Here is a 17,280-nt window from a genome sequence, read left to right as displayed (position 1 = left end):
GGAGGCGGAGGTGGTGAGAGGTAAGGAAGAAATCAAAAGAAGCGGAAAAAAGCAACACCAGCAGCCAACAAATAGCACTCAGAGAGCCAACCCCTTTGGGTGGATGGAATCCAAGCAGCCAGTGCTTCCTGGACAAGAGATTGTGGCCGCAGGAAGCAGAGAAGGCTGAGTGGGGGTGAAGAAGGGTGGGGGCTAGGAAAGCGTATATCGCAAATTACCAGTTGTTTTGTCTCGCACTGGAAGCTCCGTGAAGCTGCTTTCTCGTACCCCATTTGCTGGTCTCTGATAGGAGTCCAAGATGGTGGATCCGCGCTGCTTTAGCTGATAGGGGACCTCTGCATGAATCTCTCCTCGCTCTCCATTCTCTGTCAGTTTTCTCACTCCATTTGGAGCTTGGCTGAGTTCTTTATCTCTTCGTTTGATGTTTTAGGGTTTCAGGAATGTTGTTTTCTCTGTTCAGCTTTGTTTTTCGGATCTTTGCTGTGGAGGGATGGCGTGGTGCTTCTGCCTAAAGCACCATTTTGCCGGAAGTCTGATATGGTGTTTTTGTCTTAGTCTTCCATCCCAGTTTTACATAACGTTTATAGATCTTTCTCCAGGTTGCTCACTGGTCCACAGGACTCGGGAACTCCGACCTAGAAGATAAACTCTTATAATTCTTAAACAACTGAGTCTCAGGAAAGGTATGGACTGGAAGCCTTGGCTGTGCCCTTCCACCTTCCTGTTTTCACATCTCCCAGACTTCATTCAAGCAGCCTCCAAAGAGAGTGGCCTCCCCTGCACAGGAAAGGAATTGAAACTAAGACTCTCTCCTATGTCTGGATGGCAGATGGCAGAGGAGGAAATGCCTGAGCAGCTCTGACAACTTTACTGAAGGGGAAAATTGCTGGGGTGTGTGATGGCCATCAGAAATGAGCCTCTGTGGAGGATAAAACTTCCTGTTTGTGGGACAGGGAAGCTCCTCACCGCAAGGGCAGAGGATCCTCCCAGATTGGGATGAAGGCTGGTATTTTCCTACTGCTGGGACATAAGGCAGGAAAACCAGGCTCCTTTGCTCCTGAACAAGGCAAAGTTAAGATTGGCCTCAGGTCCCAGCTTTCTTCTATCAGCTGGAATTGGGAGGGAGCTGAGGGAAAATAACTGAGCCTGGATTACGTAGACTACAAGAGCAGGGCCAGCTGACCTCCAGCAGTAGCTTCAGAATACTCCAAGAGGCCAGGTCACAGAGAAATGCATCCTGGGGTTCAGGCCACTGCTGCTTCACCCTTTAAGAAAAAGATTGATTCTGCAGGTTTCCTAGTATGTCCACGTATAGACGTTCTGCTTCTGGAAAAATATCTTTAAGACAGCATTTGCAGTAGGGAGTCTGGACACCACATTGGCTATGATCGGTAGTGTGCTTCCTCTCTAAACCCAGTTCTCTCAGGAGAGTGTCTTAGGCTTGGTTCTCTAGAGAAGCAAAACCAGTGAAGTGTATACATAAATATATATGTACATATATATATACACACACACACACACACATACAAAGAGAGAGAGAGATTTATCTCAAGGAAATAATTCATGCAGTTGTAGAGGCTGGCAAGTCCCAATTATGAGGGTCAGGTCTCAGGCAGGAGGCTTCTCCTGACTCACATAGCTGCAGGGGCTGACAAACACAAGATCATCAAGTCAAACAATAGGCTGTTGGCTTACAGGGTGTGGAGGCCAATGAATCCCAAGGCTGACAGGTAAGACGGCAGGCCACTGGCTCACAGGCTGCAGAGGCTGACGAATCCCAAGATCAGTAGGTAATATGGCAAGCTGCTGGCTCAAGTCCCAAGAACTAGAGGTCAGATGATGACAAGCCACAGGATCCAGAGCAAGCAAGCAAGCTTTGCCAGAATATCCATATATATACTGGATGCAAGCCACACCCCGCAAGGAAACTTGCCGTACAACTGATTGGCTGATCATATCAGAGCACATCATGGAGGATGACTACATCAATACATAACCGCCAAATCACTGAGAATCATGGCCCAGCCAAGTTGACATAAAACCTTAACCATCACAGTCCACCCCTTGTCAACTTGGGACCTGTACACATCTTCTTAAACCATACACAATCTCTAAAGACAATTACAAAGTCATACTTGTGCCTAACATGATACAACTAACATGTGGACAACTGAAAATGCACTAGCCCATTTACATCTTATATCTTATAAGTGAAAAAAAAATAAAAATATTTGATGCACATATGGGGGAGCCCTGGTGATGCACATATACAAGGAAGAAATACTCATAACAATTAGTCTTCGTTTCTGCAACTGGTCATGGGGTCATAGCTGGTATTTAGAACTACCTTCTTTCACCACCCATTCCATGTTCCCTTTACCCTCAGCAAACACCTCAGTTGGTCGTGGTTCTTTGCCTGGTGGGGTGACCCAAACCTTCATTTTGGAAGGGTCTGGGCCATTAGTAATCATGTTGGAATTGGGTTGCTGTAGTTTTACACTGACTTTAATCACAGGGTATGGCAGTATTAAGAGACGCCCTAAGGGATCTCCTGCATTCCAGACATACTCTTTTATACCTCCATTAGGCAACATAACTCAGATTTCCCCTTGGTGGTCAGGATCAATCACACCAATCAATACAGTAATTTCCTTCTTTGTCTGTTGAGCCAGAGGCATGAGGAGCCCAGAGGGGCCGTGTGGCATTCTTAACTTCCAGTTCAATAGAACTCGTGTTGTGTCTCCAGTGGGGAGCATTCCTCCTTTTGGAACTAAGACTTCTAGACCCGCAGAGCATAGGGTCGTGGGGACAGGAAGCAAAAAATTTGTGAGTGGATCACTAGGGGTAATAGTGAGTGGTGCCACTCCCATCTCCACCCCTTGATTCCTGAAACCTTGAATTCTGGCTTTGGGAGAAACAGCACCATATATCGGATGCTGGTTTAGAGCATATATGGCCTCCTGGAGAACACTGCCTCAACCCTGCAAAGTTTTGCCACCTACTTGGGGCCATAATTGTGTCGTTCTATCAAGCCAGCTATTTCAGGATGATTGGGAACATGGTAAGACTAGTGAATTCCATGAGCATAGGTCCATTGCTGTACTTCATTTACTGTAAAGTGAGTCCCTTGATCCGAGGCGATGCTATGTGGGATACCATGATGATGGATAAAGCATTCTGTGAATACATGGATGGTAGTTTTGGCAGAGGCATTGTGTGCAGGAAAGGCACATCTGTATCCAGAATCTATCCCAGTAAGAATGAAATGTTGCCCTTTCCATGATGGAAGTTGTCCAGTATAATCAATCTGCCACCAAGTTGCACGCTGATCACCTGGAGGAATGCTGCCATATCGGGGACTAAGTGTTGGTCTCTGCTGCTGGCAGATTGGGCACTCAGCAGTGGCTGTAGCCATGTCAGCCTTGGTGAGTGGAAGTCCATGTTGCTGAGCCCATGCACAACCTTCATCCTTGCCACCGTGACCACTTTGTTCATGAACCCAGTGGGCAATGACGTGACTGGCTGGGGAAAAAGGATCACTGGTTTCCACAAAATGTGTCATCTTATCCACACTTGATGGTTAAAATCCTCTTCTGCCGAGGTCACCCTTTGGTGAGCATTCACATGAGACACAAATATGTTCACTTCTTTGGCCCATTCAGAGAGGTCTATACACATACCTCTTCCCCATACCTCCTTGTCACCAATTTTCCAATCATGTTCCTTCCAATCCCTGACCATTCAGCCAAGCCATTGGCCACAGCCCATGAATCAGTACACAATTGTACATCTGGCCATTTGTTCTTCCAAGCAAAGTGAACAACCAGGTGCACTGCTCGAAGTTCTGCCCATTGGGAGGATTTCCCTTCACCACTGTCCTTCAGGGAGGTCCCAGAAAGGGGCTGCAGTGCTGCTGCTCTCCACTTTCGAGTGGTGCCTGCGTATCGTGCAGAACCATCTGTAAACCAGGCATGAGTTTTCTCTTCCTCAGTTAACTGATCATAAGGAACTCCCCATGAGGCCATAGGTGCAGACTGGGAGAGGGCAGGTAATGTGACAGAAGTGGAGACTATGGGCATTAGGGCCACTTCCTCATGCAACTTACTCATGCCTTCAGGTCCTGTCTGAGCCTGGGTCAGGCGTCAGGCTGGAGGTTTCTCCTGACTCACCTAGCTGCAGAGGCTGATGAACCCAAGATCGGTAGGTGATACAGCAGGCTGCTGGCTCAAGTCTCAAGAACCGGAGGTCAGATGATGACGAACCGGATACAGGATCCAGAGCAAGCAAGCAAGCAAGCTTTGCCAGAACATCCATATACATATATTGGATGCAGGCCACACCCCCGAGGAAATTTCCCTTACTACTGATTGACCGATCACATCAGAGCACATCATGGGGATGACTACATCATTACATTACTGCCAAATCACAGAGAAGCATGGCCCAGTAAGTTGACACACAGCCTTAACCATCACAGATAGTCTTGTATTACTTATGCTTCCTGAGCACCACACCTTCCCTACCACCATGTCTTCTGGATGAAGAGGAGGGAAGATCTTGCCTGGATGGCTCTGGGCTTCCAAAGTGTCCCTGGTTGAAAATACTTCTGCCTCCTCAGAGGCAGTGACAAAGCTCCTGCAGAATCTAAACTAGCAAAACAAAATGCAGCCCTCCTTAATTTGATACGTCCTAAGAAGCTGCACCTTCAACAATATCCAGTTGTTCTGACCAACATTTATCAAGCTCTGAGGGTAAGACACTGTGTGAAAACCTCTGTGGGTGTGTCTTGTGCATAGGGGTAGCTATGAATTCCTCATGGTCAAAGCTCTCAGTTCGTAAGCGTGGCAAGTAAAATAAGTAACCAGGCACTGTCCTACACGCTCACACAACCTTATGAGATGGGCATTATTATTCTCATTTCATAGGTGAAGAATCTGAGGCACAAAGAGATCAAGAGGCCACACTGTTGGTTATACTGTAATTACCATAAGAAAAGCGGTCCTTGGGTAGCACAAATGGTTTGCACTTGATTACTAACCTAAGGGTTGGAGGTTCAAACCCACCCAGTGGTGCTGTGAAAGAAAGGCCTGGCAATCTGCTTCTGTAAAGATTACAGCCAGGAAAACCCTTCAGAGCAGTTCTACTCTCTAACACATGGGGTTGTCACAAGTAGGAATCAACTCAACAGCAAAGGGTCCCCCCCCCCACAACGATAAGAAAGGTACAACCTAAGTGCTATAGATACTGAAAGGAGTGAGGACTCATCTGGTCTGGGCTTGTAAGAACATCTCAGAAAGGGTAGAATGTATGCAGGTAAAGCTAGTGGGGAAAGACATTCTAAACAGAGATACCACAAGGAAGTTCAGGCATGTGACAGCATGCAGCATTTCACAACCCTGGATGCCAGGCGAATGAAGAACACTGCCTTCTTCTTTGTATTCTCCGTCCTTCAAGACTCAACTCATCCTACTTCTTCAAAGAATCCAGTCTTCTCTTCAACCAGGCTGGGCATCAGCCCTTGTTCTGCCATTCACTAGCTTCATTGCTAGTCATACGCCTAGTCTGACTGTCAGCTTCCTCACCTGTAAACGTGGTTTTTGTGACTCAAGAGGTAACGTATGAAAAGTGCCCAATACAGTGTTTGGTACCTAATGGGCACTGGATAAACGGCGGATATCACTATTATTATTAATAATAGCAATACATTATACACTATATCATGTAGAATCCACATTTTAATGTTTAATTATATTCTACCTTCTGTCATTTCTCTCTGACTACACCACCCACCCACTGCCATCAATTTGATTCTAGCTCATAGAGTAGGAGTGCTCCATAGGGTTTCCAAGGCTGTAATCTTTATGGAAGCAGACTGCCACATCTTTCTCCCACAGAGTGGCTGGTGGGTTTGAACTGCCGATCTTATGGTTAGCAGCTGAGGGCTTTAACCATCACACCATCAAGGCTGCTTTCTCTCTGACTAGATAATAGGAATCCTTAGTTGGGGGTGGGTGCACACTGGATAATTTAGAAACCAGACTGCACTAAGCATAGCACCAAACAAACAAAAGAACTCAGTGAACTGTTGTTAAACTTAACATCCCAACTGGCTTGGCCTCCACACAGGCTCCCTTCACCCCTTGCTTAGCTTCTTGGACCAAATTCAAGTGCAGAACAGAGGCCAGCCACCCACTCTGGAAATCCAACAGCATCAGTGAATTGTGTTTGGGCACGGAGTGGAGCAGGTGGATCCTGAACAAAGCACAATGCTTCTCCTGATGCCTGGAATAAACATCCTCCCCCAGGAGAGGCTGTGGGCCAGCATCATGGGAGAGTGGGCAGGAGGAAGCCACAGCTTGCCACGCCGTTCATGGGAATCAGATTTGCAAGACCCTAACTACATCTGCTCGCACCCTTTACTTTGCAAAAAAAATAACCACAATAATAAAACATGTAACCTTTCTAGAGTAGCATTTTTAAACTTCTTGAAGAACTCTTTTCTTAAAAATTGTATTTATTTTGTTGTTGTCATTGTTGAGAATACACAAAGCAAAACATACACCAATTCAACAGTTTCTACATGTACAATTCCAAACCAAAAGACGAACCCCTTTGCCATCGAGTCAATTCCGACTCATAGAGACCCTATAGGACAGAGTAAAACTGCCACATAGGGTTTCCAAGGAGTGCCTAGTGGATTTGAACCATCGATGTTTTACTTAGCAGCCTAACTCTTAACCACTATGCCACTAGGGTTTCCATGTACAATTCAGTGACTTTGATATCATTCTTCAAGTTATGCAAACATTCTCACATTCCTTTTCTGAGTTGTTCCTCCCCCATTAACATACAGTCACTGCCCCCTAAAGTTCCTATCTAATCTTTTGAGTTTCTGTTGTCAGTTTCATCCCATATAGATAGTTCTTCAAAGAACTCTTAACATATTAAAGAAGCACATTAAGCACTGGGTTGAGGGAGGGTACAGACAGACATTTTTCCAAATGACCTTTAAGACATATCCCAATGCTGAGATTCTACAACCTCCTTACCCTCTTTTTTAAAAATAGTTTTATCTATTTTGGTGTGAGGTTGGCAACGCAGGTAAAATGCCTATTTTCAGCTAGGGGCTGGAGTAACTAAGGGACCTGCTGTGTGAGCAGCTGGGCTAGAGGGGAAGGCCAGGCTTTCTGTCTCCTGAGCTCAGGCTCTTTCGGTAGACACACCATCTTCATCACTCCTCCATCTGAAACTTATTTTTTCTGCATGGAAACTGACCTTTAGTGTTTGGGCAGAGGGTAAGGAAGGAGTGGGCAGGAGGATATGAACTGGAGGCTGGAGGCAGCCTGCCACGGGTGAAGTCAAGGTGAAAGAATAAGGCTGATGGGAGCTGGCTGAGCAAACACAAAGTCTGCAGATAAACAGATGTGGCTCTAGAGAAAGGTGGTTCTAAAGAGTCGGTGGGTTCCCCTGGACTTGGGATGGGTGACACATTCCGCTAACAAGAGTTTTAGATGTGGTAATGGGGCATGAGAAGGCTAGGGGACTGCTTTCCATCCTCTAGCTAATGGAGGTGATTTCTGCCTAGAGGTCAAAGATGGGAGCAAAAGGAGAGAGCTGGGATATAAATGTCTACGAAATGCATGTACAGAAGACAGGCCTAAATAGTCCACATGGTGTTATTGTGTGTCATCAAGTCTATTCCAACTCATAGTGAACGTATAGGACAGAGTAAAACTGTCCCCGTGGGGTTTCCAAAGCTGTTATCTTTACAGAAGCAGACTCCACATCTCTCTCTGGCGGAGTGGCTGGTGGGTTCAAACTGCTGACCTTTTGGTTAGTAGCTGAGAGAATATGCTGCACCACCAGGGCTCCTTTAAATAATCCACATGGTGAGAGCTAACTCACTGGGTACTTGCCAGGCACCAGTGCGCGATGAGTGTCTGGGTAACTGAGAACAACGCATGCGTAGTTTCTGTTATGGGCATGGAGCAGATGCAGCAGCTTGTCGATATGACATGGGTACTCAAGGATGACATGTTAGGGGAATTCAGATCCTTCATGCCCCTCATTAGGCTGTGGGTAGGGCTTGAATTTCCCACCATTAGAACAAGTGCCTTAAGGGCCTCTGACACCAGAAGTACAAAAGCAACCTAAAGAAAATTTGGAAGCACTATGGTGGTGCAGGAGCCCTGGTGGCACAGTGGTTAAGAGCCTGGCTGCTAACCAAAAGGTCAGCAGTTCAAGTCCACCAGCCGCTCCCTGGAAACCCCATGGGGCAGTTCTACTCTGCCCTATAGGGTTGTGATGAGTTGGAATTGATTTGAAGGCAGTGGGTTTGGTTTGGTGCAAGAGGAGCCCTGGTGGCGCAATGGTTAAGCACTCGGCTGGTAACCTAAAGGTCAGTGCTTCAAATCCACCAGTGGCTCAGCAGGAGAAAAGAACTGGCCATCTGCTCCATAAAGATTTCGGCCTAGGAAACCCTATGGGGCCGTTCTATTCTGCCACATATAGAGTTGCTATGAGTCAGAACTGACTTGATGGCACACAACATGGCGGTTGGTGGTACAAATCTACCCAGAGGCACCTGGAGACACACCTGGCGATCTGCTTCTGAAAGGTTATCGCCCTGAAAACCCTGTGGAATAGTTCTCCATTTGACGGCAACGAACAACAACACACCACTCACAAGTCCCTAGGTGAAGATGGCGGTTCAAGTCCACCCAGAGGCACTCAGAAGAAAGGCCTGGTGATCTACTTCTGAAAAATCAGCCATTGAAAACTCTACGGAGAACGGTTCTACTCTGACACACAGGGGGTTGCCGTGTGTCGGCACTGACTCAGTGGCAACTGGTACACCATCAGCAGCCTTTGGCATGGACTGAGTATCAGATAGGAAGGGAGCAGGACCAAGGAAAAGGCATCTGGGACACAACAGGGAGCTATGGATTTTAGAAAAGGATTGCTAAGGGAGGAGAAATTGCTTTGGGGAGTGGTGGGAGGCATTGCTGCTAAAGGGCTGGAGAAGAGAGGCCTTAAGGAAGGAAGAGGGAATCAGTAACAGTGGAAGCACCAGAGAAGGATTAGCAGCACTATGCAAATGCTCCCAGAGCATCCATTCATTCTGGCTGTGTGGAAGCCTTTAGGATTCAAAACTGGGGGAGCTACCCTCTTTCCAGGAGGCCCTGAGTGGCACACATGGTTAAGCGCTTGACTACTAGCTGAAAGGTTGGCAGTTCGAACCCACCCAGAGGCATCTTAGAAGACAGGCCTGGTGATCTGCTTCTGAAAGATCACAGCCTTGAAAACCCTACAGAGCAGTTCTACTCTGCACACATGGGGTCACCCTAAGTTGGAGTCAACTCAACAACAACTCACACCAACAAGAAGCTCTCTTTCCACTTCCCTATTAGCAGATACTCTCCAAATCTCAGAGCAGTGTGCCAAGACCCTCTCAGCTGTGACACAAAGTAGATTAGCCAGCAATCAGGTAGGTGAGAAAGGGAGCACAGCGCAGGAAGAGGAGTTACTCTTGGAGCAGCAGCCAGTTTCTGGCCCTTGTCTTGTATGACGGCTCTAGTTAAATGTGAACTTTAAAGACCCGTGGACAGACAGAAATGAAAAAGAATTAGCTGAAAAGCTCCTGGAATTAATAAGCAAGTTTAAGAAAAAGGCTCAACCCAAGATAAATACACAAAACTAAATTAACTTTCTAATATATCAGCAATCATCAATTAGCATCTATAACTGGAAATCTATATTATAAATAACCTTAAGAAATCCATAAAATCTATAGGAAAAAATTTTTTTAAATCATGATACTAAGCGATACAATAAAAAACAAAAAAAATGGAGGGATTTTAGAGCAGTTTCAATTAAAATATTTGTGAGGTTTTTTCTGATCTTTACAGATATTTCTAAAGTTTTTCTAGATGAATAGATTAAAAAATAGTTTGCATTTTTTGCAGTGTACTGAGGAAAGAACAGCCTGGTTGGGTATCAAAAAACACTATAATGTAAAGGTATAATAATTTTTAAAAATTTACAACAGTCTAAAGTATAGACAAACTGAACAAATAAAATATCTCTGAAGAATATGCCCTGCAACATATAAAAATATATGCTAAAAGCAGCATTCCAATCAACAAAGAAAGTGATCATTCAATAAACAATGTTAGGAAAAATGCTTATATGGAAAAGAATATAGCAAAATAAATTCTATATGGAATAAAGAGTTATATGCAAATAGAAATAATGAACCAATTGACATTTTAGGTGACTAGGCACAGTGGATTAAGCGTTTGACTGCTAACCAAAAGGTCAGCAGTTCAAATCCACCAGCCACTCCTTGGAAACCCTGGAGGGCAGTTCTACACTGCAATCAACTCTACGGCAACAGGTTTTCAAGAAGTTCCTGGGCGGTACAAATGGTTAACACGCTTGGCAGCTAACTGAAAAGTTGGAGGTTCGAATCCACCCAGAGGTGCCTCAAAAGAAAGTCCTGGCAATCTACTTCTGAAAAATCAGCCCTTGAAAACCTTATGCAACACACGCATGGGGTCTACTCTGACACTCAAGGGGTCTCCATGAGTCAGAATCGACTTGTTGGCAACTGGGTTTATTTATAGTTTATATCTGGATGGTGAGAACTTTCTTCACATAGAAGCATACTTAAATCTGACAATATATACTATAAAGGAGGAAAAATTAAAATTTAAATGAAACCGTTTTTGCCTCCTTTGCCCACCAGATGGGGCCACTCTACTCCGTAAACCCAACGCCTCAGTATTAGAAGAGTCCAGTCCGTGCTAAACTTCCCCCAACCCCACCAAAGTCCAGTCCAAGCTGGCTTAAGTACTTAAGGGAATTGTGAGAGATGAAAGAGGGAGAGGGACTGACTTACACATCTGGAGGTCTCATTCTGCTCCAGGCAGATGCCCTGGGTCAATTTCACTTGTTTGATTTCCAAACAGTTGATTACTCCCTGTATTAAAAAAAAAAAAGAAAAAAAAGATAAGCCAGCATGCCTTGTTCCTCATTCCATTCTCCCCTCACTCCATTATTCCCCACTCTGTTCCTGTTTGCTTTCAGTAAGGTACTCTCTAAGAGGCTTAAAAAAATCAGTTGCTGTCAAGTTGATTCTAACTCATGGTGACCCCATGTATGTCAGGGTAGAATTGCACTCTATAGGGTTTTAATAGCTGATTTTTCTGAAGCAGATGGCCAGGCCTTTCTTTCAAAGTGCCTAAATGAACTTGAAACTCCAATCTTTCAGTTAACAGTCCAGTGGGTTTACAGAGAAACTTGTTATTGTTGTTGTTAGGTGCTGTCAAGTTGGTTCCAACTCATAGTGACCCTATGTACAACAGAACGAAACACTGCTGGGTCCTGTGCCATCTTCACAATTGTTGCTATGTTTGAGCCAACTGTTGGAGCCACTGTGTCAATCCATCTCATTGAGGGTCTTCTTCTTTTTCTATGACCCTCTACCTTACCAAGCATGATGTCCTTCTCCAGGGACTGGTCTCTCCTGATAACAAGACAAAGTATGTGAGACAAAGTCTCACCATCCTTGCCTCCAAGAAGCATTCTGGCTGTACTTCTTCCAAGACAGATTCGTTTGTTCATTTGGCAGTCCATGGTATATTCAATATTCTTCACCAACACCATAATTCAAACGCATCAGTTCTTCTTCGGTCTTCCTTATTCATTGTACAGCTTTCGTACGCATATGAGGTGACTGAAAACACCATAGCTTAGGTTAGGAGCACTTTAGTCTTCAAGGTAAGCTCTTGGCTTTTTAACGTTTTAAAGGGGTCTTTTGCAGCAGATTTCCCCAGCGCAATACGTGGTTTGATTTCTTGACTGCTGCTTCCATGAGTGTTGATTGCGGATCGAAGCAAAATGAAATCCTTGACAACTTCAATCTTTTCTCCGTTTATCATGATGTTGCTTATTGGTCCGGTTGTGAGGATTTTTGTTTTCTTTATGTTGAGGTGTAATCCATACTGAAGGCTGTAGCGTTTGATCTTCTTCAGTAAGTACTTCAAGTCCTCTTCACTTTCAGCAAGCAAGGTTGTGTCATCTACATAACACAGGTTGTTAATGAGTCTTCCTCCAATCCTGAAGCCTCCTTCTTCTTCATACAGTCCGGTTTCTTGGATTATTTGCTCAGCATACAGATTGAATAAGTATGGTGAAAGGATACAACCCTGACGCACACCTTTCCTGATTTTAAACCACTCAGTATCCCCTTGTTCTGTTCAAATGACTGCCTTGTGGTCTATGTACAGATTTCACATGAGCACAGTTAAGTGTCCTGGAATTCCTATTCTTCGCAATGCTATCCATAATTTGTTATGACCCACACAGTGGAATGCTTTTGCATAGTCAATAAAACACAAGTAAATATCTTCCTAGTATTCTCTGCTTTCATCCAAGATCCACGTGACATCAGCAATGATATCCCTCATTCAACGTCCTCTTCTGAATCCCGTTTGAACTTCTGGCAGTTTTCTGTGGATGTGCTTCTGTAACTGTTTTCCAAATTAACTTCAGCAAAATTTTACTTGTGTGTGATATTAATGATATTGTTCAATAATTTCTGCATTCTGTTGGATCACCTTTCTTTATAATGGGCACAAACATGGGTCTCTTCCAGTGAGTCGGCCAGGTAGCTGTCTTCCAAATTTCTTGGCACGGATGGGTGCTTCCAGCATTGCATCTGTTTGTTGAAACATCTCAATTGATATTCCACCAGTTCCTGGAGCCTTGTTTTTGCCAATGCCTTCAGTGCAGTTTGGATTTCTTCCTTGAATATCATTGGTTCTTGATCATATGCTATCTCTTGACATGGTTGAACGGTGACCAGTTCTTTCTGGTACAGTGTCTCTGTGTATTCCTTCCATCTTTGATGCTTCCTGTGTCATTCAATTTTTTTGCTCACAGAATCCTTCAATATCGCAACTCGAAGTTTGAATTTGTTCTTCAGTTCTTTCAGTTTGAGAAATGCTGAGCATGTTCTTCCCTTTCGGTTTTCTAATTCCAGATCTTTGCACATTTCATTATAGTGCTTTATTTTGTCTTCTCAACCCACCCTTTGAAATCTTCTGTTCAGCCCTTTGACTTCATCATTTCTTCCCTTTGCTTTAGCTACTTGACGTTTAAGAGCAAGCTTCAGAGTCTCTTCTGACATCCATTTTGGTCTTTTTTTTTCTTTTTCTGTCTTTTTAATGACCTTTTCCTTTCTTCATGTATGATGTCCTTGATGTCATCCCACAACTTGTCTAGTCTTGGATCATTAGTGTTCAATACATCAAATCTATTCTTGAGATGGTCTCTAAATTCGGGTAGGATATAGTCAAGGTTGTACTTTGTCTCTTGTGGATTTGTTTTAATTTTTTCAGCTTCAACTTGAACTTGCATATGAGCAATTTATGGTCTGTTCTGCAGTTGGCCCTGGCCTTGTTCTAATTAATGATATTGAGCTTTTCCATTGTCTCTTTTCATGGATGCAGTAGTTGATTTGATTCCTGTGTATTCCATCCATCAAGGTCCACATGTATAGTCGTCGTTTATGTTGTTGAAAAAGGTATTTCCAATGAATAGGTCATTCGTCTTGCAAAATTCTATCATGTGATCTCCTATGTCATTTCTATCACCAAGGCCATATTTTCCAACTACTGATATGTCTTTGTTTCCAGCTTTCACACTGTAATCATCAGTAATTGAAATTGATCACGTTTGATCAATTTCAGACTGCAGAACTTGGTAAAAATCTTCATTTTCTTCATTTTTGACATTAGTGGTTGGTGCGTAAATTTGAATAATAGTCATATTAACTGGTCTTCCTTGTAGGTGTATGGATGTTGTTCTAACACTGACTGCATTGTATTCCGGGAAAGATCTTGAAATGTTCTTTTTGACGATGAATGTGATGCCATTTCTCTTCAATTTTTCATTCTTGGCATAGTAGACCATACTATTGTCTGATTCAAAATGGCCAATACCAGTCCATTTCAGCTCACTAATACCTAGGATATTGATCTTTATGTTTTCCATTTCATTTTTGACAACTTCCAATTTTTCTAGATTCATACTTTGTACATTCCATGTTCCAATTATTAATGATGTTTGCAGCTGTTTCTTCTCGTTTTGTGTTGTACCACATCAGCAAACGAAGGTCCCGAAAGCTTTACTCCATCCACATCATTAAGGTAGACTCTTCTTTGAGAAGGCAACACTTGTCTAGTCATATTTTGAGTGGCTTCCAACCTGAGGGGCTTATATTCCTGCACTATATCAGACAATGTTCTCCTGCTACCCATAATGTTTTCCCTGATGAATTTTTTCAAAAGTAGATCACCAAGTCGCTCTTCCCAGTCTGTCTTAGTCTGGAAGCTCAGCTGAAACCTGTCCACCATGGGTGACCCTACTGGTATCTGAAATACTGGTGGCATAGCTTCCAGCATCACAGCAACACGTAAGCCACCACAGTATGACAAACTGACAGATGAGTGGTGGCACAAAGACTTAGAGAAAAAAAAATTTAGATTTTTCAGGGGACTAGAGATGTTTAAGAGTTATACTCCCTTCCTTCTTCTCATCCTTATGTCTTTAGATAATCAAAACTTTTGTTACTAGTCTGGGCCTGCAGGCAAGTAGCTTTTTGTAATCTCATTAATATTGGCTTGGAAGGTGCAAAAATCGGGGGTGGGATCTCTTCCTCTTTGGGATGCCTTCTCTCTTGTCAGTCACAGAGCTGCAGCATGGCCATCCAGTCACACAGATACAATGGGGTGGTCTGGTATATGCCTGGTGACACCCATTTTCTTCCTGGCGCCCAAGACTCTCCAGATTCCTATTGTGGCTCCCTTTAAAACAGAAACCAGGCTGGATGCCCACGCCTGCTCCAGGCTCCAACCGCTCATATTTTCTGCTTCTTATGCTGAAAGCTGTTGACAGCCACAGGCCCCAGGTCTGTGAAGAGCAGGCTGACCTCACCACCCATGGTCTGCCCAGTTCTACCACTGCCACAGACCTCCTCACTGCCTGCCTCTGCTTGGCAAAACTGCCAAACATAGGCGGAATGTCATGTGTCCTAAACATTTTGGGTGAAGCAGCTCCATTAAGTGCGAAGCAGTCTCCAAATATTCCCAATGGTGAATGGTGCCCTGTTCAAAGCCCAGACCAAGAGGTACAACCATAGAAACAACCACAGAAGCACAGAGTACTGGATGGATCTCCAAGTAGCCAAAGACTCCCTTTTCTCTCTACTCCCTAGAAACACAATACCCACAGCACAAACCAGCCTTGTTCCCTGACTCCACCTCTTTTCTCCCCTTTCCACTCCTTCCAGCAACATTTAAACTGTCTATTTTACATGCTGATTTCCACATGACTGAAATCCCATTGGGTGGGATGAGGAGAGGCTGGGAGAAAGAGAGAACTTGCATAATATGAAGTGAGGGAGCAATCTGCCATTTTTGGCCCCATTCACTCACCTGAATGGTAACTAGAGTAGGAGGAGATGATGTATAGGATTTAGTGTGAGATGTCATAAGGCTGGTGCTATTGGATGGGGCACTTGAAACATTTCCAGGAAACGTGCTGGGCCCCAAGGTGTTCTCTGAAGTTGAAAAGTTGGTTGAGGTGGTGAATACTGTGAAGGTTACAGAAGTCTGTGACTGGACAGTAGAGTTCATGGTTCCAGGAATGGTGAAGTTGACTGTAGACTCTGGAATAGATCAAAACACAAATGTGTGCAGACGCACACGTGCATGCACACACACACACATCTCAGATAATATTCCTGGATTAAGACTTTACAGATAATAGTAGAGGTATGACCTTCAACCCAGAAAAGAAAATTTGGCGAGTTAACAGTTACTTCATGTCCTAACCCTGACCAAACTCATTCCAAGCCAACTGTAGGAACCATAGCTATAATCTAAAATGTATCAGAGGTGCCCACAGGATTCTGAAACTCAACTGGATGCTGGCCCACCCTAGAGAAGCCAAAAATCCCCAGTTTGAGCCTGTACCCACCTTTCTTCACTTAGAAGAGATCAGAGATCTCTACAGAGTCCGGATCTTATTTTATCACCAAGTTGAACTCAGCATGGAAGCCAAGGTACAAGGAGCACTACTGATCAGCTGCCAAGGCTTACTTTTTCTTCCTTTGGACTTAGAGTTGGACATGAGAAAGCTGTGACTATAGACTATAGGAGAAGTACCCAAAACTTTCCTCAAGGTACCCTAAGTATGATGCCCAAATCATTAAAACGAGTGGCTAGTATGATTCCATTTGTGTGGGTGGGGTGGGGGGAAGGGAGGAGAGTGTTCTGCAAACATCCTAAATGGTTTACCTAAATACTAGGGGCTTCTCCCTGGGGCCTGAGATAAAACACCCTTTATCTTTACCTGAGAAAGAAACATGGACTTCTGAGGTCCCACTGCTGTTCTGAGAGACATGGCTGGGGCTGGTACTTCCAGTGGTACTTGGTGTTATGGTTTCCTGGTCAGATACATTTGTAGGAACAGCTAAAGATGTTCTTGTGATATATGGTCCTGTGGTAGTAGCAGTCAAGTTGCCGGTATCTGTGAACCCAGAGGCAACAGGGAAACAAGGAGGAAAAAATCAGACCTAAACGGTCCTGGAACTTCATGACATCATCTGACTCATTTTCTTGACTTCAGGTAGAATCCTTCTGGAACATTTCCTGCTGCCCCTGGCAATGGAGCAGCATCCGCCTGACAGGGAACGTATTTCCCACTATAAGATTTTTCCTAAGGAAGGAAAACGGTACATGCACACAGATGTCTATTACAGTGTTATTTATAGGAAGGAAGAGTTGCAGCAACTAACTGAATTACAGTAGGATAAATGGTATACACACTTAATAGAATATCACATATCATTACAAATAAAAATTTACGAAAACTGTAGTAACATGGAAATATGAGGTAATGTTTACGGTATTTTAAGTAAAACATTAAAATAAAAAATTACAACTGAATATATAAATACATATTACAAAGATCTAAACCATGATGGAGAGTATGTCTCTATTTCCTGTTTAATGAATTCTTTGTTTTTTTTTGTCACTCTCCATCCAATAAACTAACTTCTCAGATCACTGGGTTCACACCATCTCCATGAAATCCCCTTAAAAATATTCTATCCTACCTCTACAACAAAAAGACAAATAATCCTATTAAAAAATGGGCAAAGGAAATGAACAGACACTTCACCAAAGAAGACATTCAAATGGCCAACAGACA

The 17,280-nt window shown here is 43.8% G+C and overlaps 1 protein-coding gene across 1 annotated transcript in view; it reads right to left on the bottom strand.

Moving 5' to 3' along the window:
- Nucleotides 1-17,280, bottom strand: part of CD34 (CD34 molecule) — a 41,505-nt gene that overhangs the window by 10,476 nt on the left and 13,749 nt on the right. Inside the window, exons 2-4 of the mRNA XM_012555249.1 lie at nucleotides 16,420-16,614; nucleotides 15,501-15,733; nucleotides 10,901-10,981 (exon numbers count right to left, since the gene is read on the bottom strand). Coding sequence (XP_012410703.1) covers nucleotides 10,901-10,981; nucleotides 15,501-15,733; nucleotides 16,420-16,614 — 509 coding nt within the window. The remainder of the gene's footprint in view (nucleotides 1-10,900; nucleotides 10,982-15,500; nucleotides 15,734-16,419; nucleotides 16,615-17,280) is intronic.

Source organism: Trichechus manatus, unplaced genomic scaffold (genome assembly GCF_000243295.1).
Source record: "Trichechus manatus latirostris isolate Lorelei unplaced genomic scaffold, TriManLat1.0 scaffold00035, whole genome shotgun sequence".
NCBI classification, from domain to species: domain Eukaryota; kingdom Metazoa; phylum Chordata; class Mammalia; order Sirenia; family Trichechidae; genus Trichechus; species Trichechus manatus.
Note: the sequence above shows the minus strand (reverse complement) of the source record. Positions and strands in the feature narration are given on the sequence as shown.